The sequence below is a fragment of the Chrysoperla carnea genome, chromosome 3, assembly GCF_905475395.1.
Source record: "Chrysoperla carnea chromosome 3, inChrCarn1.1, whole genome shotgun sequence".
NCBI lineage: Eukaryota > Metazoa > Arthropoda > Insecta > Neuroptera > Chrysopidae > Chrysoperla > Chrysoperla carnea.
In genome coordinates, this window is record NC_058339.1 from 66874820 (window position 1) to 66890944 (window position 16125).

A 16125-nucleotide genomic window follows, 5' to 3' on the forward strand; every position below is an offset into this window, starting at 1 on the left:
AAAATAAAAACAAATATTTACTTTTGGAACCCAAATCGTAAATTCTAAAGTGGTGACAATCGAAGAATTCACCTATTTCAACTTTATGTTAGTATTTTACGATTTACTATTGTATTATCATAGAAACAAAAGGTTTCTATAGATCTTCATAGAATGAATTACCTTCATCCAATATCACAATATATCACTTCATATTAAAATTTAAAAATTGAATAGAAGCAAATTAGAATAAACGATACGTTAGTTTTTTTCCTTGTAATAAACCCCCAAGATATGAACTATAAGATCTAAGTTTAAAAACAAAAAAAATCATTTTTAAAGACAAACATTCTCGTTTTCATTCCATTAATTCCAGTATTTAAAGAGTGTTTAAATAATTTTCTTATTATGTAAATTGTTAGTTTTACAATAATTGTTAAGTGCGTAGTCATTGTAGAGACAATCAAACCGAGGGCCGTCTTCCAATGGATAATTTTGGCGTTAAAGAGCGCTGTTATGACTAATTTTCAATTGTTTACATGTAAATGGTATAGTAAATGTCAAATTAAAATTTTTGAAAATAATAATTAATTCAACTTGTTTCATTAATGAAAATAAGAGACGAAATTGCATAAATAATATTTTTTGTATTCATACCTATTCTTATTTAAATTTTTTAGTAAAACATATATTTCAATGTAAAACAACTATACAATCCATAGATTTATATGTCCATCGATACAATAATGCTAATAAAGTAATGTGCCGTTACTGGTAACTAAACTCATGCACGAATCAAATAATCGTAACATCGTAACCATGACAAATAGTAAAGTTGAGTATTTGCTATAGATAAATTTGTTAGTGTCATATTTTCAATGTAAAACATATATACAATCCATAGATTTATATGTCCATCCATACAATAATGCCAATAAAGTAATGTGCCGTTACTATGGTAACTGAACTCATGCACGAAGCGAATAGTCACACCGTAACCATGACATATAGTAAAGTTTAGTATTTACTATGGATAAATCACATAGTATAAAGATAAACCCATCAATAGAGAAAGACTCACTTTGTGTACAATAATTGAAATATATGTATATCAATCATTTATGAATTAAATTGAATAGAAAATTGTACCCATAAAAACTTGTATGTATTTATGTACAATATTATAAAATCGATTTCTAATAAAATAGATACACCTTAATTTTATTAGATATGAAAATGCAATACACATTTAAACTTCTATATACAAGTATATTCCCACAGGTCCATCGAATTAAGTAGCGTAATGAAATAACATCAGCGCTCGATGTGTCTATTGATTTTATTGAAATCCTATCAAACAATTTCATCAAATTCAGACTCCTAGATCAAAAACTGGACGATTAACCTTAAATCTATTTTTTATAGAAACTATAGTTGGATATCTCTTAGCTATAATTTTGACAAATGTTTGGTTACATATTTAACATTGCTGATGAATCAAATTGATTTGATTCAAATTATTTGATCTTTCAGAGAGCGTTCCGTTTTTTCAACCGAATACGCCAGAACCGAAAGAATCTGCAAATAACGTGTTTGAAAGAAAGAGTGGATCGGATGAATAAGTTGAATGAATTAAGAGTAGGTGATGAGGAATATGTGTTCAGTAAATCTAAAATTCGCAATGTAATGAAAGAAGCCTCAATAATAATTAAATCCAACAAAGAAATAAAAGAAAAAATAGCTTGGTGATGTATTGCCAGCTAAATCACTATGTAGATGGGGCAAAATACTTACATGGAGCAAATAAAGAGGAACGACGTATAATTGTGAATTTCAGAATGTATCGTTTTGGGAAAGTTCAAGAGTAAATAGAGAAAAGGTGTATGTGCTGTGTGGGAGTGGTGAAAGCGTGAAGCATTTGCTAGAGGATTGCCAGGGTACTGAAGGCAGAGAACGAGAGGAGGTCAATAAACTGGGGTTAAAGGATGCCATTGCTATGCTAAACACGCACAGTGAAATCGCTTTAGCGGTTGTTGTAACGTATCTCAAATATATAACGGAAATAAGAAAACAACGACTTTAGGTTGCGCTTAGGGATCAATAAGTATCAATATGAAGTAGATTAAGTTAGTTTATTGCTTCTAACTTAAAATGTAGTGCTTTATTATTATGAGTTTTATGTTGATTATTTTTTAAGATTGTAATTATTTGATAAGCAGAATTTCTGTAAATCAATTATGAAACAAATATATAGAAAAATTAAAATAATTATAAGAAATACTTATTAGTTTCGGAAGTGGTAAACGGAAAAGGACAAATAATAGCAAACATTAGTAGTTTTATTATTCACACTTAGAAATTCTTACAAATTGAGTACAAATTTCGATTTAAGATATCTTTAATAAGTGTCAGATTACTATGACCAATCAAACCTTTCAGAAAGAAACGCCCTCTTTTTGATTAACCAACTTTTTGATGAAATTAATGATCCAAGCGAAAATTCTACAGAGGGCGAAAAAAACCTATACCATTTGTACCATCAAGCAGCTTCAAGCCGAATTCTACCAAAAAATTAATCGAAAGATAATAATGTCTACAAAGAATTTGAAGAAAAATATTTTTCTAATTGCACTTACAGGATATTATTTCTCAAAACCACCGTTTCTAGGCGTTAGCTTATTCAGCTTCGGCTTTTGTGTGTTTATATAGAGGAAGAAACAAAACATTAAATTGATTAAAAAAAGTGTATATAATATTGTACACTTTAAAATATTTATGTTTAATGCACACACATGTGAGTGAAAGAAAACACACATGCGAATTGTTTTTTATTTTTAGGGTTGGGCCATACACGGAAACGTTAAGTAATTTCAGTATAATGTTACCAAATATTTTTACATATTATTCGAACGACGATAATTCTCCAGACGAGTATAGCAACTTTTTTTAAACACAGAAATTGATTATGAATATCAAAATAATTTTAAAAAATTGAGATTTTAGTCCCAAAAGAGATTTTATTCCAAATTAAAGTTGTATTTAAAAAAAATTAGCAACCAAGGAAAATGAAAAAAAAAAATTATTTTGTTAAAAAATAGGAACATAATTTTATTTAATTTTAAAATAATTTTTTTTAACCTCCGAACCAAAAAAAGGAGTCTTATAAGTTTGACCCCTATGTATGTCTGTCTGCCTGTCTGTGGCATCGTAGTGCATAAGCGGATGAACCAATTTGGATTTTTTTTGTTTCGTTCGAAAGGTAGCTTAATGGGAAGTGTTTTAGCTATCTTTCAAGCGCGAGTTTAGGGTTCCGTACCCAGAACAACTAAAAATTAAGGCGATGATCCTCAAAATCGGTTTTTTGGTTTAGGTTCTGAGGAAAAAGGTAATTTAATGGAGAGTGTTCTTACATACGTTTCAAGTTTCAAGGGTTTTTTTATTTTGTAAATTTCATTTGTTCTGAATTTAGACAATTAATTTTTACACAAACTTTAATAAGACATTTGAAGAAGATAATTCAGTTTAGAATCGAAACTAGTTGGTTGAATTAAAAAATAATTAACTAAAAATCCGAATACCTGCGAAAGAGAAGTTAAATACGAAATCTTTATGCGGAACGAATGGCTTATTAGCAAATACATCCTCTTCAAATACTAATGAGTATAGTTTGATCTTGTAAGATATACCTGTTAGACAACCTAAGATGTCAATTATTGGAAATATATTCAAATCCGCTTAATCAAGAGGAAAGGATTAAACCAAACATTGATGAAATAATTTATTTTTGAGAAATTTAAAGAGATTCTGATTTGTAATTCAATTATCTTGCGATATTTTCAAAACCGCAAATACGAAATAATTGCATTTGTTATTATACATATTAGTTATATTATTTGCTGCATTTATGCAAACACCTTTAGATTAAATTGGCCATAACTTCACTCAACAATTATCAAGAAATTTCAAAAACATAGCGTTACTAAAAATTCTATTTTTATGCACGTTTAAAAAGTTAAAAATAAGGGTAGTTAAAAGGTCCGTTGAAGCTTATAAGGAATTGGAATTAAATAATTCAACATATCATTTCGCCATTTGTTCGCTGTAATCAATTATTTTATCACAGTGATTCAGTCATATTTTTTAAGGTGTCCTCCAATGTAATGGGGGTTTGAGACGCGCCATGAACTTGTAAAGATTTTTCAAAAATTAGAAATACAGAGAGAGAGAAATATGAAAAAATTACATTTATTAATTAAAAAATTGTTATAAACAATTGATGCTCCGACTTTTGAAAATGCAACATTCAGAATCAGCGGACCAATTTACTAAAAAAACTGTATTAATAGAGTCAGTAACCAGAAAGCATCTCTGCCTATAGACGAATAACTGTACACAAAGAGGGTAACAAAGAAATAAAGATCAATATGAGATCCCGATCATTTGGAGCAAATTAATTTATATATATTCTAAAAGACTAAAAATGACTCTTACCTCATACGTATATTTATAAATTGATTTAATCTTTGAAACAAAATTCATTTGTGATGATAATTTTAAGAAATATGCATAACAAAACATTGTTTGTAAATGAAATCACTACATCACACAATTCTAGAAATAAAAGTTTTAAAAAGGAGCTAGTATTCCACAATTCCAGAAAAAAAAGTTTTAAAAATTAACTGAATACAAGAAATGAAACACAAATTTGTAAGGTCTTTTTAAACACAAAAACGAAATTAAGAAACTAAATAAATTTGATTGTCCAACAAACATAAAACCAACAATAATTTAAATATAATAAAATATTTTTAATTGAATTGTTATAACATTAAATAATCATTAAATATGAAGTATGCTTCAAATATGCACAAACAAAACAGTAATATAATCAAGCATTAAAAATGTTATAATGATAAAATAATATGACCTAAAATTTTAACGCCCTCCATTTCATTCACGTAATTTTTAATTGAAATTCTTATTTAAAAATCAATACATTTTATATGTAAGTATAACTGAAATAAAGTAAGGTATCGGTGACAAATTGGAAATAATGCCATTATGCGATTTGAATATTAATTCAATATTTTTATCAGTTATATTATATAGTCAAATAACTAAACCAGCATAAAAATGGAAATATTTTGATTAAAACCATCATGTATTTTAAACATTCAGACTGGTGATGTAACAGAAACTTTATTTTTAACGTGCATCTTGCATTAAGGTTTTGGTTTTTGGACAGAATTTGGATCAAACAAACATCCCAACGAAGTACACCTGGAGTAAAAGATTAAATAAGGCAACTAGGAAAATATCAATTTTCAAATAAGCGATTAGTGATGAAACAAAAACTTTAATTTTTAATGTGTGTGGCAGTGACGTAGCTCGCCTTAAAGGGGCCCCGTATCAAAATTATTTGGGGAGCCCAAATGAAGGGTGAAGATTTCTCACAAAAGAAACAAAATTGCTTGCATTAAATTAAAATAAATATTTATTGATTGATTATAAGTTATCACTTCCTCCTAGAAATTGACCTAGCCAAACTATTCAAATTAAATATACACTTTTCTTGCCTTTTTTCGGTAAATTGATTTATTGAAACATGTATAGCTGAAGACGATTTCAGTTTTTCTATGCTTACGTAATTAATTAATGGCCCTTTAAGTGACATTGTGGATAACATTTACTAATTTTTGCTTGCATATGTAAGGGGCCTCTGTAGCTCGGGGGCCCCGTATCATTGATACGGCGGTAAATACGCCCCTGGTGTGTGGGCATTTATCCAAAATTTGGATCAGACAAACATCCCAACGAAGTACACCTGGAGTAAAAGACAGAACAAAACAAATAAGGCAACTAAGAAAATATCAATTTTCAAATTAGCGACTAGTGATAAAACAGAAACTTTAATTTTTAACGTGTGTGTCTTGCATTTATCCAAAATTTGGATTTAACCAACATCCCAACGAAGTACACTTTGAGTAAAAGATTAAATAAGGTAATTATAAAAATACCAATTTTCAAATAAGCGACTAGTGATGAAACAGAAACCTTAACTTTTAACGTGTGTCTTGCTTTTATCCAAAATTTGGAACAAACCAACATCCCAACGAAGTACTTCTTGAGTAAAAGATTAAATAAGGTAATTAAGAAATACCAATTTTCAAATTAGCGACAAGTGATGAAACAGAAACTTTAATTTTTAACGTGTGTGTCTTGCATTCAACCAAAATTTGGATCAAACGAACATACCAACGACGTACTTCTTGAGTAAAAGATTAAATAAGGTAATTAGGAAATACCAATTTTCAAATTAACGACTAGTAATGAAACAGAAACTTTAATTTTTAACGTGTGTGTCTTGCATTTATCCAAATATTGGATCAAACGAACATCCCAAGGAAAAAGATTAAATAAGGTAATTATAAAAATACCAATTTTCAAATTAGCGACTAGTGATGAAACAGAAACTTTAATTTTTAACGTGTGTGTCTTGCATTTATAGAAAATTTGGATCAAACCAACATCCCAACGACGTACTTCTTGAGTAAAAGATTAAATAAGGTAATTAGGAAATACCAATTTTCAAATTAACGACTAGTAATGAAACAGAAACTTTAATTTTTAACGTGTGTGTCTTGCATTTATCCAAATATTGGATCAAACGAACATCCCAAGGAAGTACACCTTGAGTAAAAGATTAAATAAGGTAATTGGGAAAATACCAATTTTCAAATTAGCGACTAGTGATGAAACAGAAACTTTAATCTTTAATGTGCATGTCTTGCATTTATCCAAAAATTGGATCAAACAGACAACCCAACGCAGTACACCGTGTCGAGTAAAAGACTAAATAAGATAATTGGGAAAATACCAAATTTTCAAATTAGAGCGACTAGTGATGAAACAGAAATTTTAATTTTTTACGTGTGTCTTGCATTTATCCAAAATTTAGATCAAACCACATCCCAACGAAGTACACTTTGAGTAAAAGATTAAATAAGGCAACTAGGAAAATATCCATTTTCAAATTAACGATAAGCGATGAAACAAAAACTTTAGATTTTAACGTGTGTGTCTTGCATTTATCCAAAATTTAGATAAAACAAACATCCCAACGAAGTACACCTTGAGTAAAAGATTAAATAAGATAATTGGGAAAATACCAATTTTGAAATTAGCGACTAGTGATGAAACAGAAACTTTAATTTTTAATGTGCATGTCTTGCATTTATCCAAAATTTGGATCAAACCACATCCCAACGAAGTACACCTTGAGTAAACGGTTAAATAAGGCAAGTAGGAAAATATCCATTTTCAAATTAGCGATGAAACAAAAACTTTAATTTTTAACGTGTGTGTCTTGAATTTTTCCAAAATTCAGATAAAACACATCCCAACGAAGTACACCGTGAGTAAAAGATTAAATAAGGTAATTATAAAAATACCAATTTTCAAATTAGGTATTAGTCATGAAACAAAAACTTTAATTTTTAATGCGTGTCAAAAAAACAAAAAACAAATGAGGACGACGGTACATAGATACTAGGATAGTAATACACGGGATTGAGGAAATCGCTGCCGAGACCCATCGGAGCTAGGAATAGATCACAAACATATATGTTGGGGGTCATGGATTGGTTAACAATAGAGAAAAATTAGTGTAACATTTAATACAGACAGCACAGTGTAATTTATTTAGTGAAGGAAATCCGAGTAAAATTATAATGAAATTTTCTCCATCTTCCAACGTGTTTTGAAATGGCTAACTTGGCAAAATGTGACTCCCTTATCTTTGATAATATGACTTTTTCAGCTATTCGAGAAACATCAGCTGTTCTATTTCATCCTGGAAAAAATCGATGAAAATATCACACGATCTAAAAGAAAAACGATTAATGAGGATAAAAAGGAAAAAGGACAATGGAGAATTAGGGTTAAATATGAAAAATAGCTATTTTTGTTTATTCGAAAAAAAAAGGTATAAAAATATGAATTGTACGTGTTTTGAAAAAGTAATTTACAAAATACAAAAATACTTCTTTCCCCCTATTCATCCCATAAACATAATTGTTTTTGAGGAACATAATAAGAAAATAAAAATTTTCTTCGGCAAGTTTTAATACCACATCTATATGTAGATGCTGGATTTTTTGCATCATTTCCTTTTCCTTTACAATATTTCAAGCCACATGGATACCATCCAATACAAATATCAAAATGACATTGGCAAGGCACTTTTAGAATAGGGAATGTATTTTTACAAGATTGTACGGAGGAGACCGATAAGGTATTATCGCTAAGTGCTCCAAAGTCATCAGGAAATGGTCGTACAGCTGACATTAAAGTCAACTCTGAAGTTCCTAAAAATAATTAATTGGAAATTTAAAAAAATTGAACGAAAATAAATCATTTCGTTTTCATCCATGAATTACCTGGCTTTCTAGCCCACATAAGTAAATCTTGTTTTCGTGTATAAGAAGCATTGACTGCTTCGGCACAAAAACTACTGATATGTCGGGAGATTGCAGATGCTGTAGCAATATTTACAAAATAATCCATACTGTAATTTTTTCCACCGCGATCATCTTCGGGAACACGAATTGTCCCGGGATTTTTTTGTCGTAATTTTGACATAGCATCTGAAGAAATAAATTCATTTTTTTCAAAATGTGTTATAAAACACATAACTTGGTATTGACTCTGACCACGTTCTTCTTCGCCCAATACCAAGGCTCTTATAATTTGTACACTCTGTAATACAAAATTGCTAAATATCAAAGAATGGACGTTTCTACGTATCTTCAACTAATAAGTATCTTCAACTGATAAGTAATGATTTCTGAGTGGAATTATTCTTCCAGGACGTTAAGGACTTTGCCACACACTTAAGCAAGCGAACAAAATTATGTAAACACGACTCTACTATTCGCGCTTACAATTTGAACGCTCACTTTCTCCAATAAGATCAATCTCAGATGATATTTCTAAACGTGTGGCAAAGTTAGTAGTCAAAAAATAACATCTTTTCGATTTTTATTCGCCATTAAGCTTAATTTCTTGTTCTTTTTATGGTTGTTCTGTTCATTTGATAAAAGTGGTTAAGTGATGGCATCCCCAATTTTAATGAGCTGCAAAGAAGAAGAATGATATTTCAAAAATAGAACTTAATACGTATAATAAAATTCAAGGCTCCATTTTGAATCGCCAATTTTCGATATATTTAGTGAATTTAATACAATGAATTATCAAATTTCTATTTCTAAAGTTAGCAAAGATTTTGGAATATGATCTTTAAATTGACAACCAATTCAAACTCCAAAATAAATTATTTAATAAAAAATCAACTTGTTTTGTTTACAAGTATACTTTCGATAGAAATTCAAAGGAAAAGATAAATACAGTAGTAGAGTTTCATTAATCCGATAGAAATTAAAAACCAGGAGGTGCGGAATTACTGGAATGTCTGGATTATTGAAATTGTATAGAAAAACGTAAGGTTAATAAAATTAATTATTTCATTTTTGAGACTCGAACTATTGAATGTTCAGGTAACTGAGACTCTACTCTGTTCAAATCTAGATAGACATTTTACAAGACTGCCATAAAAATCGGTAGTAAACATATTCGTCTTATAGGGTTGGGGGTTTTTATAAGATAAGCAAATGTTTCCAAGTAATTTACAAGCCTTAGTTGGGAAATCATCTATACAAAGGCTTTAATGACCAAAGGCTTTAATAACAAGGGCAACAGGTCATTAAGCAGCCCAAAAAAATAAATAAAATTTTTCATCCAAACAACATAAAAAAATTATATTATAACCCTATGCTTGTCGCCATAAGCAAATCGCTTGGCGATATCTTACTGTAATTTTCAATTAAACGACCATTTAAGTGCCCTCTTTTATGAATTAGTATTGGTTGCGAAAAGTTTCGTGTATTTAAGAAGCTTTCAAAATCAATAACGATTCTCAATGGAGCTAATAACTGAATTAATTACAATATAAATAGATATGGTAAATCTAAGGTTTAAGATGTGGTAAACCTAAGAAAGTGGTGGCGTACGATGTTATTTTAAGCAATAAATCAAAAACTCCCACACAAAACAGTTTTAGTATGTACAAAAAAACAATGAAAACTGCCTAATTTCTAGCAAAAATTTAACAAAAAAATCATCACTTATCAGTCCAAAAAAATATACTTACATTTGCAAAATCAATTAATTGATTGATTAAAGTCCCATCCGATGTTTGAAATTCCAAAAGTACAGTATTTTCTGTAACATTGGCTTCAATACTTTCTTGAATAACATCACCTCCCTAAATAAAAGAAATGAATTTTACCATTTTAGTTAACGTTTTATTAAATTGACAAAGATATAAAGAATAAATTTAAAACATTGTTCGCAGATAATAAATATTAAAGTGATCCCCAAAGCTAATTATTAAAATAATGTTTAACTATTATTTTATCATTTTCAATGTTAGAAAAAAATCAAATATCAGAAATTGCTTAATTGTATTTCAACAATTCTTTATAATTAATAAAATTTAAAAAAATTCATTTTAAAATGTCGAACGTATATGAAACGTACCTGGTTTTTTACATTGATTATCAGTTGTCCATTTGTGGATATTGTACAAAAGTATAAAATCGTTGATAAAAATAATATACTTTTCATTATTACACATTTAAAAAATTATTTTTGATATAAAAAGTACTTTAAATCACAATTATTCAAATCTTTTAATAATACAACGCCATTTCTAACACATTTTGTTCATACTTGTCAATTCTTGACAAGAATTAACTCGAGCATTCCAAACACCAATGCCTAGTAATCACATGCACATGTTTTGAAATACGCGCTGTTTTTAAATTTAAAGAAAGAAGTTTAAAGATTTAAGATAAATATCGAACAAAGATAAAATTCTTGCAAATGACATTCTTCAGACGAAGTATGTACATAGTAAAAATTATTAATTTTTTTTAAGCGCTTACTTTTATATGTCTTTGAATAATTTTAAATTTAACTTTAAAATTAGAACGAAGATCTTTAGACTGAGGCATATCATCTTATTAATTTTGTTGGATCTCTCCTAAACTTCCCTGCATTACATCGAAGATTAGGAAAAATAAGGAATGAAAACGAAAATGAAATATACCTATATATAATTTTTGTTTGTGATTTGAATCTGATATCAGAAAAGAAAATAATTTTTTTTTATAGAATGTCATAATTTTAGTTTTTTTTTTTTTATTTTTGCAATAAAATTTGAATTTAAAATCAAAAATAATTCTTTTTTTTTTAACTGTCTTTATTTTTATAGAACAGAAATAAACCACTTGAAAATCAGAATTAACTTGATTTTATGTACCAACGGTACTTCTAAGTACCGGTCAAAATTTTCCTATCAATTTTCCTAGAATATAAAAAAATTGTGTTTATTTACTAAGTTTATTACAAATAAATAGGTTTTTATGTAAATAAATAAAAAATTCCCCTGAATTCTCTTCGTGATCCTACAGAGGCTCAAAAAAACGGTACTAGACGGTACCGCTGGCACACAATGCAATGGGTTAAGTATCGCAAAAAATATACACAATCTGTGACAACCATTTATTGACCACAAAATATATACAATTTAAAAAAATGTGTGCGCATAAAAATCTAATCTATTAAAAATAATATTTTATTCCGAGACAAAATCAGAGTTGGTAATAATCAGTACATGTAAATCCATAACATTCGTTCCTGTATGTCCTGTTTCGATTAAATATTTTCCCTCTTTTAAATTTTTATAATAGTTATAAGAATTGTTCTCCTTTAGGAACAACATTGGATCTATACCTAAATTAACAGCCATATCAAATTGTTTCGCAAATCCAATAGCACCTGCTGCATCGGTTGGACCATCTATACCGTCTGTGCCAGCAGACAATAAAATAGCTTTTGGTAAATTTGGTGTTGATTCATCTAATTTAGACATATCTATACTAAACTGAAGCGCTAATTGTTGATTACGACCTCCAAGGCCATTCTTATTACTAACAATTACAGTCGTTTCACCACCCATTAACAAACAAATGTCAGTAACGGTTTTTTCCTTGAATCTCAATATGGTTTGATATAATTTTTCCTCTGTCTCATGTGCAATATTGAAAAATATTCGTAATGCTTTAAACTTTTCAAAAAAATGTTGTTTAGCAGGCGCTTCAATTAAAAGGAATTCTTTAATTAACTCTGTTAATTCGACATATTTTGCACTACCCTCATCAACGTTACCCTCAACGTTTCCCGATAAGATACATGCTGCATATCCCAATGATTCCGCTACGTTAAAAGCTTTTTGTAATGCAATACCATTATTCCCAATTATATAATTATCTATATGGCTGTAATCTTCGATTTTTGATTCTTTGGAGCTTATCAAACGAAAATTATTTTCAGAAAATATTTCTTCGTATAAAACAGTCGGAATTAAAGACTTTAAGTTATACTTCTCAAAAACTTGTTGTACTTCGATTCTTGTATCACAATTTCTCACAGTGGGACCACTTGCAATGAAATCCAATGGATTGCCTATTACGTCGGATATTATAAGCGATACCGTTTGACGAGGAGAAACAATTTCTGCTAATCCACCTCCTTTGAGTACCGATAACTGCTTTCTGACCATATTTAATTCGTTTATGGTGGCTCCGGCGCTCGTCATATGTTTTATAATCGCTAATTTTTCTGATAAAGTTAATGGCGGTTTTGGGAGCGGAAGTAATGCTGATCCACCGCCTGATATCAGTACAATCAGTAATACATCTTCGTGTAAATCTTTAATGAAATTCACAATTTCTTTGGAATTATTTTCAGCTTGTTGATCTGGTAAATTATCTTTAGCACCTTCCAATATCCGAAGATTTGTATCTTTCAGATTAAATTCAGTTTTAATGGTGTTTAAAATACCAACAGGTACACTTATTATTCCAGCTTTTAAAGTTTCACCCAATGTTTTTTCTAAAGATAACGCCATACCAAGAACAGCTTTTCCAAAACCAACCACATAACAACCGTTTTCAACGTAATATTTTTTGTCGCATATTGTTACTGTTTTTGTATTTTCAACGGAAACATTCTTTGTGATTAATTTTTCGGGTGTAACGGCGGCTACTCCATTTAAATAAATATTTTTTAAGTCTTGTAAAACTTTTCGTTTTATCATTGTGATAGACTGATTCGACTGTCTTAACTTTTAGCTCTTTTACACTTAATTACTTAAGTTTGGTTCAGTTTCTTTAAGTTTTTTATATGTCTACATTTTTTTTTTAAATTTATCTTATCATGCTTAGGTATATTTTGTAAACATATAAAGATTTAGTACTAAATCAAATTTAAAATTCTGCTGATTTAATCTACGTAAAAGAGAGTTTGGTGACCTGGGAATATGGAATAAAAAATTTTGCAAAAATATTCCTAATATTTAGAGACTTGATAAATATGCATAGAATAAAATAAATAAATAAAGTCCGTGCTAATATTGCAATAAAATTAGGTTATGGTCAATATTAAATCGACTTATCGTTGCAAAAATAAAGGCGCATTCTCATGATTCAAGTTGATTTATAGTTGATCAACAAAAGTTGAATACGTTTTTAATTTTTTACACTCGTTTCAATAAAAACTAATCTAACTTTTCTATCCCTACTCTACTTTTTATATTCTGTATGTATAAAATATATATCTAGGTATACTAACTTTAGATCCAAGTTTATAACGCTTAAAAATATTGAAGCTACGAACAAATTTTTGGTACAGGGGTTTATAAAATCACCTAATTAATCATTTCCGGTTGTCTGCCCATCTTTCTGTGGACACGACAACTCAAAAATGAAAAAAGATTTCAAGCTGAATTTTTATAGCGTACTCAGGATAAAAAAAAGTATGGTTGAGTTGCTGAGTTCGTAAATGAGCAACATAGGTAAGGGGACCTTGGATCCGTAGAACCCATTCAGTGAACCGTTAGAGATAGAACAAAAGTTTAAATGTGAAAAATGTTATATAAAAATGAACAAGTCTTGTTTGAAACATTTTTTTGTAAACAATACTGTTTGCCCGTGAGGGCGCAAATTAAAACAAAATTTGGCTAGTATTTCAACAATTAACTCAGTCAATTGTTTTAACTTGTTTTATTTACAAGCACAAGTTTAAGCGTGAAAGTAAAATTTACAATCATGAATCGAGCTTTCAAGTTGAAAGCAAAAACTAGAGGATGAACGAAACTAGAAGTTCAACAATGGGACCAGTTGTGCTTTCGTCTAACTTCGCTTTGTTGGTTAACTCAATTGAAACATGGAATGTCGCTATTGTCACTACAGATTTCATTCAACTTTTGTTGATCAACTTAAGCACGGTTTTTAAATGAAGGGCATAAATGTAGAGTTAGAAATAAAACACAGTTCAAATATTAACTTTTTATTCTATAAAAATATGATCTAGAATTACAATATAATAATAATTTTAAATTATCTTCTTTCTTTTAGTAAAAAAATAATCATTTTAAATAAACAATTTTTTTATACTTTTCTAACAAAGTTTACTCTTTTTTCTTTAAATTTTAATTTATAGAAAGTAGTTATAAAAATATTAAGTGCATTTACAAAAAAAAAAAAAAAAATAATCATTGCCTTGGCTAATGGACGGTAAAACGGGTATAAAATTTTTACGATGGAAAATTGGTTTTTGTATCATGTTTAAATTTCCATTATAGGAACTTGCAATGCAAAATTAATTTATACGATTATTGCCCGATTTTTTCTAAGTGAATTCTATCTAATTTCCCAACTCTTTGTAACTCACACCCATTAATTCAAATCATTCATTTTCATTCAATACTCTAATTTTTGAGTTTACTACAATTTTGTGTTGTGATTTGTATTTGATTCGACTATGTATCAAATTACAACTAGTTTCAGGTGTATTCACTAAATTTTCACACGTAACAGCTATTATAAATAGCTGTTGCTTCTCCAAAGTTTTATGAAGAGTATCCCATTGGGTACAATGGAATTAATTTTTAATAATGGTCTTGTTAGCTTATTACTTAAGGCGCGCTTTAAGATCAATTAAGATGTAATGCGGTATTTTCTAAGGCTAGAACTCACTGAGGCGAAAAAATACGCACTAGGTCGCAGTAAACAATCCTGAGCCAGCATTGGCATAGCGTCGTGTCATAAACGGTAGTTCACATGGCTTTTGATTGGTTACTATGACTTAGCACGTGTGTTTTCTTGCCTGATAGTCGCATATCAATGCATGTTTTTACTGGGAAGTTCTCAAGAACAGATCCGATTTTGATCATTTTTGGAATTCTTCTTTCTTTTTTTTATTTAAAATCAAAAACCTTCCAGAGAGGGGGGTGGTAATCCGAGGGGAAATACGCAATGTCCCGATTAATATATCAACGCCCAGCTTAAATCATTAATGATAGAACTTTGAATTTCAAGAGGATCTATTGATTTTATACTGTAGACGTTATTTAAAAAATAATTTTTCGAAATTCATCCGCTAGTTTCTTTTATCATGCTTTAGGCTGGGCGTTGATATAAGAGTCGGGACATGAAAGTTTTCTGATTGTAAATCATATAAAAAAACAAACATTTCAAAAAAACATAATCAAAATCGGAGCTATTCTTGAGATCTTCTTAAGATTGCCTCTTTAAGGTATTTCATGTTTTATTTTTCTGGATAATGCCACGCGTCATATATGCTAAACTACTTAGCTCAATAAAAATTATTGCACAAATGAGCACTTTTTATTCTTTTTTTAATCTGATATATTGATGTAAATGCCTATCTTTACAATAGCTGGTATACTTTTATGTTCGAATTTTCGAAGATTTTTTAAAAGTCGGATAGATTTCATTTAAGCAACACGTTGGATTTTGTTTTTGTTTTTCAGTTTAGTAGGGTATTTATGGATTTGCGATATGATTAGAGAGAAGACTGCCAGTTAGTTAATGATATTGTTTACATTACATAAAATCTCTATACATCATATGATTATGACATATGACTGTGGCAAAGGAACAAACATAGGAACTAACTGACAGTCTTCTCTCTCATTCGCATTCACTTACAGGCTAGCATATC

At 29.3% G+C, this 16125-nt stretch overlaps 2 protein-coding genes across 2 annotated transcripts; both read right to left on the reverse strand.

Moving 5' to 3' along the window:
• Positions 1 to 7965: 7965 nt before the first annotated feature.
• LOC123295282 (out at first protein-like) lies at positions 7966 to 10771 on the reverse strand. Its single transcript, XM_044876564.1, has 4 exons — positions 10576 to 10771; positions 10187 to 10300; positions 8418 to 8736; positions 7966 to 8345 (listed from the first exon to the last, which is right to left on the reverse strand). The coding sequence occupies exons 1-4, from the start codon at positions 10660 to 10662 to the stop codon at positions 8032 to 8034; spliced, it is 834 nt and encodes a 277-aa protein (XP_044732499.1). The 5' UTR covers positions 10663 to 10771; the 3' UTR covers positions 7966 to 8031.
• An 872-nt stretch (positions 10772 to 11643) lies between these two features.
• On the reverse strand, positions 11644 to 13285 carry LOC123295518 (glycerate kinase). The gene has a single exon (XM_044876898.1). It carries the CDS (start codon positions 13196 to 13198, stop codon positions 11675 to 11677), a length of 1524 nt encoding a protein of 507 aa, XP_044732833.1. The 5' UTR covers positions 13199 to 13285; the 3' UTR covers positions 11644 to 11674.
• Between the last annotated feature and the right edge of the window lie 2840 nt (positions 13286 to 16125).